Genomic DNA, 13,078 nt, shown 5'->3' with positions numbered 1-13,078 from the left:
ATAGTAGTACCACAAATAATTCATGCACCTTTGATATTAGCTTTGAGAATGTTAAGACCGTAAATATTGTAATGTTTAGGTCTCCGCAAAGAGCAGTTTTTATTAATCTATAATGCATTTAGGAGCCACTCTGTTTTATAGCATACATTAGCTTTTGCACCATTATCAACTCAATTCAATCCCCTGCCCCACCACACTCATTGATGACATAAATCTAAATACATGTCGAATAATGAAACACTGTTTTGTCACTGAAAAGGGTTGGCGATCTAAGAGCAGTTACCAACCTGAGCTCTGTTGGTTCAGATTGATTACAGCTGAGTATCAGCTCTTTGTAGCCATGCAAGTAAAGCACAGCGAGAAGCAGTGGGAAATATTAACAGTGAAGTGATATGAAAACACACATGCTGGCCTCCAAATTCTGCAGCACTGTACTGAACGCTAGACTGGCTTCAGATATACAGGAAGGAGCAATTCTCTTTTAGTTCGCATATGCATACATGTTTCCATGTGAATCAATCACAAACTGTGACTGTTCATAAGCATATGTGCATGCATAATAACAGATGGCATGAAGACCAAAAAGTGTAGTGTCTATAAAAGCTGCAGTGCAGCAGCATGAGCTCATCACTCTTCTCTCTTCTCCCCCCTCCTCTTCCAATGCAAGCCCCCCACCCCAACCTCAGCCCTTCTCTAGCTCGCCATTACATAAGTTAATGCAGCACACATCCTCATTATTCACCAGGCAGGCGCTGTGAAGAGATGCAAAAGGAATATGTAATCAAAAGTGAAATAACAGAGCTAAAAGCCTCAAAAAGAGACGGCGCCAGTGTTTCTTTCTGAGCTGTCACAATCTGCTGATCTCAAAAAAGCAGAGCCGAGGCAAAACATGTCCTGGCTCTGCTTTAATCACAAACATGATGTGTGCACAAGAAGAATACTAGGAGACATTACAGAAACATGCCAAATTTTCCTTAATGTGGGATTTCCGTTAGCATTGTGTGCATTTTTACTCATCAGACACCTCAGTGAACACCCTGAGCATAAAATGCGCTCTCCGGAGAGGCTGGCATTCTTGTGCATAAGAGTAAACAAACCAGCCTCCTCAGATGATTAGCATTTCAAAAGCTGTGAGGAAGAGCCGTGTATATACTGCAGCAGAGGCAATGTTCCCAGATACATTCTCCCATAATGTTTCAACCTTGTAGCAATATAAGGTGAAGAGACACATATGACCGCAGCACATAAGTCCCTATACTACTGCAGCTACACATGAAAGCCACACTATTAGGGACAATATAAATTTTCTATTGGAATGAACATAGATTTAAAGAAAAACTATATTCTTGCACAGCACTGATGTCCCTCTGGGTGGAGACATGCATGTAAATTATTAAGCGGTATGTGGATACAGACTGCAACTTAAGCATAGATCAGAAAAAGTGCCTCAGATATCTGGTGACCCTCAGACAAACCTACACATTCATGGGCACTAATTAAAAATACATCAGGATCTCACAATAAAATCCAGCCCACTGAAATGGCCCAAAGCCCTATATTCCAGTGGTTAAGCATTTGATGGCGGCAATGAGGGCAAAAATAAAACATACAAGCAAGTGAGTGGAAATATGCTAAATCAACTATGAACGTTTACATCTGGGACGATTGGTTGCAGGCCCTCGTTTTTCTAAGTACGACTCAAATTTCAAAAGGAAAACTGCTATCAGTAGGAATATATTCAACAGCAAATGTGAGATGAAGAAAATCCAGCAAACATTTCTGTTATTGTCTCACTACAGCTCGAGAAACACAATAATATCCTGACATTTCTGACCAGAACACGGCTTCCATCCCAGACACGTCTCAGCTTTTCCACCATCGAGTGTCTTCTTTTTTTTTCCCTCCACTCACCACAGTGGAACTGCAAGCTCGCGTTGGCAGCTTGCTACTTTTCCATTGCAACTAGTTTCTCTAAACTCCCCCTTCACAAAAAGAGCTCACTTGTCCATGTAGCCAGTGGACCAAAGCAGAGGAGCAACAGAGGATCGGCATCTAATGTTGCTTTTCAATACTCAGTCAAGTAAAGCTAAGTCAAGACAAGACCAACACAACTTCATCTCCTAAGAGGGAAGTTCTTTTACCTACGTATCATGAAGCGGTGCAAGTCTGTCAGAAGGTGTTTTACATCCCAGTTCTGTCAGAGCTTCCTTTCACTGTGCAGTTCCATGGGTATCCATTCTGGGACGAGGCGAACGCTGAATAAATGATGTTCCTCGTCATCACACTCTTTGAGAGAGACTGAACCTGCCAGATCATATGTACCCCGGTGTCTATGGTGTCACAGCTAAAGGATTCATTATGTATTCAGGCATACGTGTGCAGTGCTTTGTTACTTTAATCTCTGAGACAGTTATCTGGTGGATGTTTCCATCTACCTCCACTGCCTTTTTTGGTGCTTCTTTGTTTTATCTAACCCATGTTTCATGAGGAAAGTCCAAGAGGACGGGGTATAGGGCCTGACAGCAGAACGATGGGGTATTGAAGTATGCAGTGTATTAACGTAATACTTATTCTTACAACTGATGTTATTACAGATTTTGTAAGTGGTTGTAACGCTTTTGTATAGTTTTGGCCAAACTAAAGACACATGACAAATGAAAAATAATCTACTAAAACTGGAGATCTGGAGCCTCAGGAAATTTATTTTACATCTCAACTGAAAATACATAAGACAGGAGCGCAAGATCAAATCTATGTATAGATTAATGACTGATATTTTCAGTTGGAGTACCCATGGCATAATGTTGGCAAGTGGCAAATCCTCAGAATGGGCAAAACCATTATCGACTAAAGTAATAGTATCGACTAAAGTATAGTAATCAAATACATCAAAAACAGACTAAAAGGGCTTTGTGCTATCATTTATCTATCTAAGGACCATTTTCAACTATTTTAACAATATTTATTAAATTATATGATATTATATTATATTATATACATACATTCAAGTGTGTGTGTGGGTGTGTGTGTGTGTGTGTGTATACAGCTGACATTTTTGCCCAGAATAACTGGAAACTTCTCTGTAGATTTCCATCAGTTGTGAGAAATAAAAATCTGATTCAACAGAAACAAATCATGCAGAAAGTTACAAAAAACAAAAAGAGTCTTTGACAGATAAATATCCTTGCAGGCTCCATCTTTATCATCAGGTCACATGTTGAGCATGAAAGTAGCAGAAAGGCACAAAGCAAATGACAAGAGGAGCAGGTTGAGTAACCACATAATGCCACAGCTTTAGATTCACTATGGACTGAATATTATATGGAGGTTAGAGGAAATGTCTGCTGTAGTCCTCTATGGCAACACAAAGGTAAAATGGTAATAAGGCTTAAAGAAGCAGAAAGGAGCTTTATAATCAAAGACGTACCCTTGATAAAATAAGCCAAGACCTTGAAAAAATCTTTACAGTTTCCTCCCTGCCATTTTAAGCTGGGGGATAGTGTATTTCCATGGTTTTGCAAAGGAAACCACCAAGCTTGAGCATATAGACAGGAATGTTATTTGATCAGTCAGTCTTCAGAAATATCTGCAAGAACTGCCGTGGTCAGTCCAAAGGACAACCACCACTTCTACCGCAGGGCACTGCCATCCATACTCATCTACACCAGATGGTCTCCTACCTTATAGTTCGGCTGGAAATGCAGTACTTCCACATCACATTCCATACGGCAGTGACATCACCAGAGGCATCAGACATGCCCGAAAAAAAAAACGTGCATGACACTGAGAGCAAGTTTCAAAAACCCCAAACTGTAAAAACACCCCCTAAAAGCAGCAGAAGAAGAACAGCCTGTGCTCACTCCCTCCTTAACCACAAATTACACTCCACATCCTTCACTTTCCATGGACAAACCCACAGAGAGACTCATTCCTTCGCTGCTAAAGTTACTGTGTCTGAGCCTTTTTGAAAGGCTCCCTGCCCTAGTTTATGTTGGGCTCAGAGTTGCTGGTCTTGCAAGCTGCCCGATGACCAAGTAAGGTAAAGGCCCAGTATGTAAAGCAGAAGAAAAATCATCCCTCATGTGAACAAAAGCTCTCCACCCACAACCAAGCACCCAGCAATCCTCTTTCTCCCCTCTGCAGACACTCCTTCCTTATTGTTCCTTTTTGTTCTGTCCAATTCAGTCTTTCACTCATCTGGTGTTCTCATGATGCACGCTCCCCAGCGGTGATGGGCCGGTCCTAAGTTGGGAGTTTGATATGGGTTATTTTTTTCCCCAAACACATTAAATAAGAGAAAAAGATAAACACAGATAGATGGAGTGACAGAAAGTGCATGAGAGCACTCAGTCACGATGTGTATGGTAATACTTGGGCCGGCATCCAACAATCACACTGCTCTCAATAGGAAGGCCATGCAGGAGGGAGGGTGAACCCCAGTTCAGCAGCTGGGAGAGGCTGTTTTGAGTTACTACACTGACCTTACTTTAACAACATGGTCTCAGGATACAATCTGTGTTATACTGAAGCCAGAGCAATGTAATGAGTTACACCCAGTGACCAGGATATTCCAGTAACTCTGTGGGATACACATAATGAGCTGTTCGCAGCGTGTGGAAAAAAAAAATAAACAGTTCTCCTAAATAATTCCAGAGACCAATGAGTCATACACTGACATCAGCTGTTAGATACAGATTAAGGTAATGATTAGGAGTAAGGTAGACTACATACGTCTCTAGAAGTCTGTGTACAGTCGAATAAATGAGCAAAAAATCTGTAACATAATTCCAGAACTATGAGATACTCCACCTACAGATGAGGGATTCCCTGAAGGCTGCAGTGAGAAGCTATGGGCTATGCATTATTAATGAATCATGCACATACAGAATATGACAACTCTGTGTGTGTGTGTGTGTGTGTGTGCGTGCGTGCGTGCCTTCATAAGAACACATAAGCATAAAGACAGAACGCAGCATCTACAGCTCCCCTCTGTTTCAGACATCAAACATCTGCACAACTTGAAGTGCATGAAGGAAACATAACCGATTAGATGTTTCTGGGTAGCCGGAATATAATGGACTGAAAATAGATTGTAGCCGTTGTTTGTACAACTTAAAACCTGGTCTCTAAATTGTGTTGTTTAAGGATATTTTTTAAGAACTTCCGCCCTCTGAGGCTGACATTTTAACGTGAAATCTGGAACATCAAGCCACTGAAAGATTAAAGGACCAATTATCATCAACACACATACAAACATCCATCCATCCATTTTCTACACCCGCTTAATCCGTCAGTCGGGTCACGGGAGGACTGGAGCCTATCCAAGCGGTCATTGGGCGAGAGGCGGGGTACACCCTGGACAGGTCGCCAGTCCATCACAGGGCCACACAGAGCCAAACGAGACAAACAACCACACACGCTCTCACACTCACTCCTAAGGACAATTTTAGAGTCACCAATTAACCTAACATGCATGTTTTTTGGACAGTGGGAGGAAGCCAGAGTACCTGGAGAGAACCCATGCATACACGGGGAGAACATGCAAACATCTCTGGGTTATACATCTTCAACAGATATTCAAAAATAATGGCTTAATGGAAAACTACTCAAAGTGCATCTCAATTTGAGGATCTGGAGCATATGCACTGAATGTGGGGCGTCACATATTTACATCACAATGGACGATTCCTGATCTTCACAACAAAGCAGCAGGGAGAAGGGATGACTTATTTGCACAAAAGATGAGACAGAAAGGTCCCTCTTCCAACATACCTGGAAGCTGTGTCAAATATAAGTATGAGTTGGGTTTAATTTAATAGAAACTATTGGCATGTCAAGGTGACAAAATAATGTATTTAAACAATATAAATATGGTACATCTGCTGCGAGCTGCAAAGAAAGCATAAAATTAAAAAAATTAAAATAAAAAAAATCAGGCATGGATTAAGCAGTCGGTGAGAGGTGAGTGAGAAGAGGTCCCAGTGGGAGAGATATAAATTAATCCAGTAAGCTCAACTCATTCTGTTCAGCAGTGCGAACGCTACACAGACACCAACAAGTTATTTAACCAATTGCTGCTAAAAAAAAAAAAAAACAGCAACCTAGTTAGCTCAGTAAGTAATAACTCAGCCAGTTTAAAGCTTCCTGCATTAAGTCTTCCAGCAAACCGATATGTCAGAGAGCGAAGCTGATGACCACAACAGTAGCTTAAAAAAAACAACTTCATGAAGTGATTATAGGGCGTTTTAAAACATACCGATATGCACCGTGTTGGGGGCACTTCGTCACAGATAGCGGCATTAACCCTGCTTCGTGAGAATTACAAGCTCTTAAAAACCGTCTAGCATGAGGAGCACAACAACGATCGAAGTCACATGGCAGCAAAAAGCAGACATTTTTAAACATACCTCTTGTAAAAATTGTTGTGTGGGTGCAAACACAGCACATGCCAGTAATCCAGGCAAAACGCTTTGAACTTCCACATTTTGGGGTCACACAATCAACAGGGTGGAACAGTAGCAGGATCCAACAATATTAAAAGGCACCATGGCATTAAAAGCACAGTCGCCGGTGAATCCCTGTCATGGACGTCGGCTCTGTCCTCCTCTGGAGCTCCAGCTTTGCCACTGCCACTGGATGACAGCCTGAGTGGTTTTAACCCGCCCAAAACAACCACATCACTCCTGGACGTGTCTCAGTCATCACCAACCCAAAAAGCTGGGCCTATGAGGAAGCTCTAGGACTGATTTGGACCAAGTATTAATGTTTGAGATCCACCTCCAAAAATAAGCAGTATGTTGGCTTCTTTGCCTCAGTTTTAACTCTTATCCAGGTCAGTCAGTCTGTCCGCTGCGTTGGTCCCTTCACAAAGTGCGACTGCTCAGGCTCCTTTGAGACATCATGGCCAAAGCTCTGCTCCTCTCCTTCAGGCACAGTTACTGGAATGCATAGAAGCATCAACACAAGTTGAAATTCTCCAAAACTCACTTATCGTTGTTTGAACCAGCTCAACGGGGATCCTAAATGGCCTCCTCTTGTCTCCTCCTCTGCTACAAGAACAAACTTTGTAACAAGGTAAGAGACCAGAGGTTCTCTCTCCTCAGCTTAATGCCATCTTCACCTTGAAATACTGAACCTTTTCTCTCCTCCTATTTCTGTCCCCACTCCCCTGCTCCTCTGTCTCTTGCTCTCTCTGTCTCCCTCTCTCTGTTAAAGCTGCTGCCATCCACACAGGACCTCCGAGAAATGTGCCGATTCTGGTTGCTGGGCAACACTACCATACTACAGAAGCTTCAAATGGAAGCCTAGAAGCCCACGATTGGTTGGCTTTTCAGTGGGGAGGGGCTGCTGCAATGTTGTATGACCACATGAGTTTATGCAAAAGCTCTGTTTAAATAACTATAAGCTTCAAAATGCTTTCAAGTTTTGTCATTTTCAAGTAAAAGAGAGGGAAGAGAAGTCTTTTGTCTCATAAAGCATTACAGAAAATTGTTCCAAGACTGACTGTAGAAATGCTCTGTCATGGCCAATAAAATGATTTATGGGGTAGATTATAATGTAAGCCGAGATATGGATCTTGCAATGGCAGAGCGGCACAGAAACCATGTAGTACAATTTCATTTCTGGGTATTTTGAGACCAGTATTTCAAACCTGGATCAAATGAAACGCATGCTCAAATGTGCTGCACAACCTCGAAACTTAAGGCACTTCCAACGCTAGTCTCTCTTCCAGTTAAAGTGCATTTTGAACATGAGCACAGGGCTGTTCTTTCTCTGCCTGGGATGCAGTGCCATGCTGCAGTGCCACTCAGTCCCAGCGGTCATGGGAACGGGCATGGATGGGCCTCTCATCAATATTCAACCACTATTGGTGTCCACAAACAGAGAATAAATGCCACAAATTTACACAAACCAGCTGACTCCCATATGCAAGCCAACAATGAACAAACATGTTTTTATGTTTGGCATATTTACACATCACCACACTAATTGGTATAGTTTGATCCGTTTGGTCTGACGAGTCAGTCACCACATGAGTCTTTTTAACACAACACAATATGGGCTTCATCTGTTCCCCGATGCAAAGATGTAGAAAGACCAGAACAGCACAAAGGCTATACAGAGAGGCTGTGCGAACGCTGTTCATCAGTCTTTTGTCATAGCTGAGGGCTCCTCATTTGCACACATCTCACAGAAAATGACCAAACATTGTGAACACACAGCCGAGTATCCTTTATCTCTTTTTCTTTTGATGTGGTAAATAAAATGTTCTTAAAAATAACGCTCTCAGACACATTCCCTGACCATAACATGTGAGCTAATGTTTCTGTTTAAAACCTTCCCACACTGAGTTTCACCAATCTACTAGGAAGGAAAGATACATTTACAGATGGAGCAAGACCTACTAAACATAATTAAATACAGTTAGAAGATAAAGGAACTGCACTTCAAACAAAAAATGGTTCCAAAAGCCCTGTTGATGAGACAATCACACAGGTCATGCCAGATGGAAACCTCCTAAGTTCCTTTTTTTTTTTCATTATTTCATGTGAAGTTAACTTCAGTGGTGAGTGCATGTCGAAACGTGTGTGCATTTTTTATTGATGTATCTTTTTTTTTGTTTTTGCAAAAAGACCTGAATATGAAAAGCAGTGTGTGTGTGTGTGTGTGTGTGTGTGTGTGTGTGTGTGTGTGTGTGTGTGTGTGTGTGTGTGTGCGAACACCCAATAGGCAATCGTTTCATAAGCAGATAGATTTATTGTTTAAAATGGCAAGATTTGCCATGTCCATATGTGTGTTGACCTCATACAAGCAGACAGCTGCCTCCGACATTCATATTCTTTCCACTTACCACACTGGATGCATCCACCTCTGCAATTTTTGACAGCTTTAGTCGACATTGTTCTCTGTTGTACATGAGTTCTGTCCAGTAACAAATTACTCTGTACCAATGCTTTCACTTTTGCTAAAGAGGACTAGACTAGACAGAGACTGCAGACGTCGATCAACTCTTAGCTTACACATTTATCAAAGAATAAATGGTAAGACACAGAAAAGTGTTAGAGGGAACAAAAGCAGATATCAAAGAGGAAAGGGAGCAAGATCAGTCAAACCCCACAGAAACCTGCAAACAGACCGAGTGACCCATAGCAAGACAGAAGTTGCCCATTCATGCCCGGTGAATGGACAAAAAGGTGGTCAATGCTAGATCACCTGAGAAAATTGCTGAGGACAGAAACAAATCGAGGATAAAAGCGAGCAGTGGCCTATTGTATGCACTAAAAGGCTAGGGGTAAAGTCAAGGTGAGTGCAAACGGTTTTGCTTTAGAGAAATGTTCTTTTTTTTTTCCCCTCCACCAAAGCGAGAGCCAAGGCTGAGGTACTGTCTGTGATCATAGCCATTTGTCTGTCTCTGGTTCCAAGTACAATTACACAAAAACTACCAGACTGATTGTCATGATAACTGGAGGAGAGGTAAAGAGAGGGCAAAGGAAGAAGTCATTCAATATTTGGATCCTGACCGCTATCTTTAAAAGTGTAAGAAGATTCACTTTTACCCCTCTAGTTTTAACTGCTAAGAGAGGCAAAAAACCGAAAGCATGACAGAGAGTGAAGTAGCACACAACAACGATGCCTGATGAACGTGCGTCAGAGCAGCTACATGGTTACATTAAGGTTCCTCATTCACAATTATGTTAGATGACATTCCACATCATTGTGATGGTCATTTTTAATGAACAAGTCAATTAAATTTACTGAAAGAATCTACCTGTAATTCAATATGTCAGAAAACCAAGTGGGAATATAAAATAATGACAGATATTTCATTTTTTCCTGACTTATATCCCCACTGCACTGCAGCTGGATCGATACAAATCCTCACTGTTTCATGCTATCGTCCCTGTTCAGCCATCAACTTGAACAAATGGCCTCATTTGGAAAACGTTGTGACATGTTTTTATTGTCTACTCGGGTGCTGCTGCATTACATTCTGCTACAATGATACAGGCTGATATTGAGCATCACAGTGAAGAGACTCCACTTTTCACTGATTATATACCCCAAGGTTTTTTTTTCACCCTTTCCAGCTTAGAGCAGGACATGTGAGTCAATAAACACATCAATCGAAAATGGCCTGCTGCAGAGGAGGCAGCCAAGTAGCCTTTAAAATGCACAAATGAAAACCCAAGCCAAGAATTTGCAGCCTCCTGCCCATAAGGAGCCTGCTTGGACAAACCCTGCTCTTGCTGTTCTTTAGGTTACCTCATTCAAATGTTTGCTAAACACATTGCAATCCTCAGTTAAAGGCTAACACAAGTTATACATATTATTGTATCTATAATTTCAAAGAGTATGAACATGTCGGTGTGAAGGACAGGCTATCTGAAAGAATGTGTAAGAAAAGTTCACCCCCTGGTGGTAGATTGGAGTAACCTTCATGCTTTAAAAGCAGAGGAACAGATCAGCTGGTGATGTGATCAGGAATGAGGAGTCTGACAAGCTTGCTGATTTGCTCAGACAATATCAGCACACAAAGCACCATGGAGATAATTCAAACTGCCTTAGAGAAGCATTCAATAAACACCAGATATCAGATGCCAGGTGGCCAGCTTCACATCTTTTTACCACATAAAACTGATTGGTAATCAAAAGCAACTAATATCAAATAGAAATTGCAGGATAAACACAAACATACTCATACTGTACAAATGTAAACCTCACGGGGGTTCAAATGGTTCTGCTTCCTCTTCTGTAAGAAATAAAAACAGTATTCATGTAACCAGTGGGGAGATATCATTACTGGCACAGAGGGGGCCACAGATCCTCAAGATTATCCCACTAACATGCCAGTTTATTCTGTAGATAAAATCATTTTACAGGGGATCTGGCAAGAGCAACTCATACATTAAAGTTGCAGCACAGTTTTCATGAATGCAAGGTCTTGCATCACAGAGATCGCACAATACAGCTGTCTAGCTGCCAGCCTGAGAGTAGCCATGCAGAACATAGTTAGAGGACAAAGTGGGTGGGGGAGACAAAACCAGGAAGAAATGGAGAGAAGATTAAAGAGATCCATGATAACCGCAAACTCACAGAACTGATTAAGTCTCTGGTCTGTTTCAATTTTCTTTTCTTTTTTTTTCTTTACCATTTTTACAGTTTAGAATCCCTGAGAGAATTGGCATGTCTTGAATGACATCAGCGAATACAGAACATGCAGAAATTTGAGTTATGACAGCGAAACATGCTGGTGGAGAATAATTAGTAATAAAATCCAAATAATCTAATAATAATAATGAGTATTCAGTAGAATTCTGTAGAAACAACTTTTAGCCAGACAACTTTACATTTTTCTGTTGAAATCATAATCAAAATGCAGGAGAAAATGCTCAATGAAATCTCGGTGTGGTTGCTACTATTTAACATTGCTGTTGATTACACATCCCAAATGTCCGTTTTTATTTCTGCCAGAGGAACAAAATGTTCTGGAGATGCATTCTTTTCCATAGCACACCACTCTCCTTTGCGCTGTTGCTTCTGACGTTGCTGTTGGCAAAAGCAGGGGCTTATTATGGGCCGTTTCAAACCACTAATGCATCAGCACTAGCCGCGAGAGAGGCCTGTAGCACCCATTGGTTTGACCATCGTCACACATGGCTGACACAGCTCCAGCTGCAAAGTTAGCCACTGAAAACTGAGTGCCAGACGACAGATGTCCAGCTGCTGAGGTTTTCGTGCAGAAATGACAGCCTTGAAGTTGCCTGGGCTCAGCCTGAGCGGAGTTTGTGTTATTTTAGTAAAAGCCAAAGTGCTATCTTAGCAATGTCCTTCCACTGCACTGCCAAAACACAGCAGTGAAATGATTCTTGACTTAGATAATAGTGGGGTATTATCCAATCTCCTTCATCCAAAACAGCATGATCAGAATTATATGAGTCAGTTCTATTAAGGTGAGAAACTAAGAATTAATCAAGAATTGCTTTCAAGAGTCCTTGTCATAACAAGTCAATTAAGAAATGTGGCTTTCTAATAAAAGTTACCATGTCATGTCTTTACAGGATGACAGTAGTTGTTTAGAGCAGCGAACAGTCTTTGCAGATATCAAACTGAGGAAAAATCAAAGGCTTATAATGATGACAGGCCTTTTTGTACATCCTAAGAACTTGTATCTGCTTTAACAAGTGACTCATGTCCTGCTCTGTAGCATAATGCCCCTGTGTTCTGATGTCATGTAAACTGACAGCAAGCTGTACGCAAGCCCTTGTGCTGGCAATGCACTACCTTGTATGCAGTTGTTGTCTCAGGCAATAGCACCATGCATCCTACAGCTGCAGAGGAGGCATTTTCAGAGCAGTGCTGGCAGTTGTCTTTGTGCGCTCCCTCAGTCTGCACAACAAGCACACTCTGCTGTCAAAGGCTCAAGCTTACAGTGGAGGAATGTGCTGTCAGTGCCTTACAGCGCTGGTGACGCACTCTCTTTTTCATCAGCGCTAGCGTCACTTGAACAGGGGCATTGCATTAAGAATGTCTCAGCCAGTACAGGGAAACGGGCATTCCTGCTGAAAAGGATTCATGGCATGAATGCCCTCTGAGAACGCACAACATTATCCCAATGAAGGGTAAAGCCCACCGATGCTTATTTGTCACCTTCTGCATGGAATGGTACATATTCAGCATGCCAAATATAGAAAAGCAATACAAAAAAAGAAAAAATAGTCCTTTCACAATGATCAAAGCCCCCCTGCATGACAAAGTCAAGGACAATAAAAAAAAAAGTATATTATTAGAAAGCAAGTATTTCATTTCATGCACGAGGTAAACAAACAACTAGTGAATAATATAGCTGCATGGCCATGCTATCGCAAAATGTCTGCAGATCAAAGCAATAACCCCTCAGACATCAGAAACTTATGAGCTGTGAATTAAACAGTACTGCGGCAGTGTCAGGTTTCATCTAGGTCATAGTACAATGTGGTTAAAATCTTAATTTTGCACCAACTCTTAATGTGCTATGTGAAAATACAGTCCCTCTTAAGGCCAAGCTGCCTGATTTTGCACCTTTAAAATGTGTGACAGC

General features: G+C 41.5%; 1 protein-coding gene across 6 annotated transcripts in view; it reads right to left on the bottom strand.

Moving 5' to 3' along the window:
- The window catches only part of iqsec1a (IQ motif and Sec7 domain ArfGEF 1a), a 93,095-nt gene that overhangs the window by 33,644 nt on the left and 46,373 nt on the right, over positions 1–13,078 (bottom strand). The window contains exon 1 of one of the 6 annotated variants that reach the window (XM_072367421.1): positions 6,408–6,662. The exons of 4 other annotated variants lie outside the window; for them this stretch is intronic. In XM_072367421.1, coding sequence (XP_072223522.1) covers positions 6,408–6,484 — 77 coding nt within the window. In that variant the 5' untranslated portion in view covers positions 6,485–6,662. Of the gene's footprint in view, positions 1–3,680; positions 3,999–6,407; positions 6,663–13,078 lie in introns of those variants that run through there. One more of the 6 variants, XM_072367420.1, reaches the window with a different exon arrangement.

Source organism: Leuresthes tenuis, unplaced genomic scaffold, assembly GCF_036924035.1.
Source record: "Leuresthes tenuis unplaced genomic scaffold, fLeuTen1.0.hap1 SCAF_16, whole genome shotgun sequence".
NCBI lineage: Eukaryota > Metazoa > Chordata > Actinopteri > Atheriniformes > Atherinopsidae > Leuresthes > Leuresthes tenuis.
Note: the sequence above shows the minus strand (reverse complement) of the source record. Positions and strands in the feature narration are given on the sequence as shown.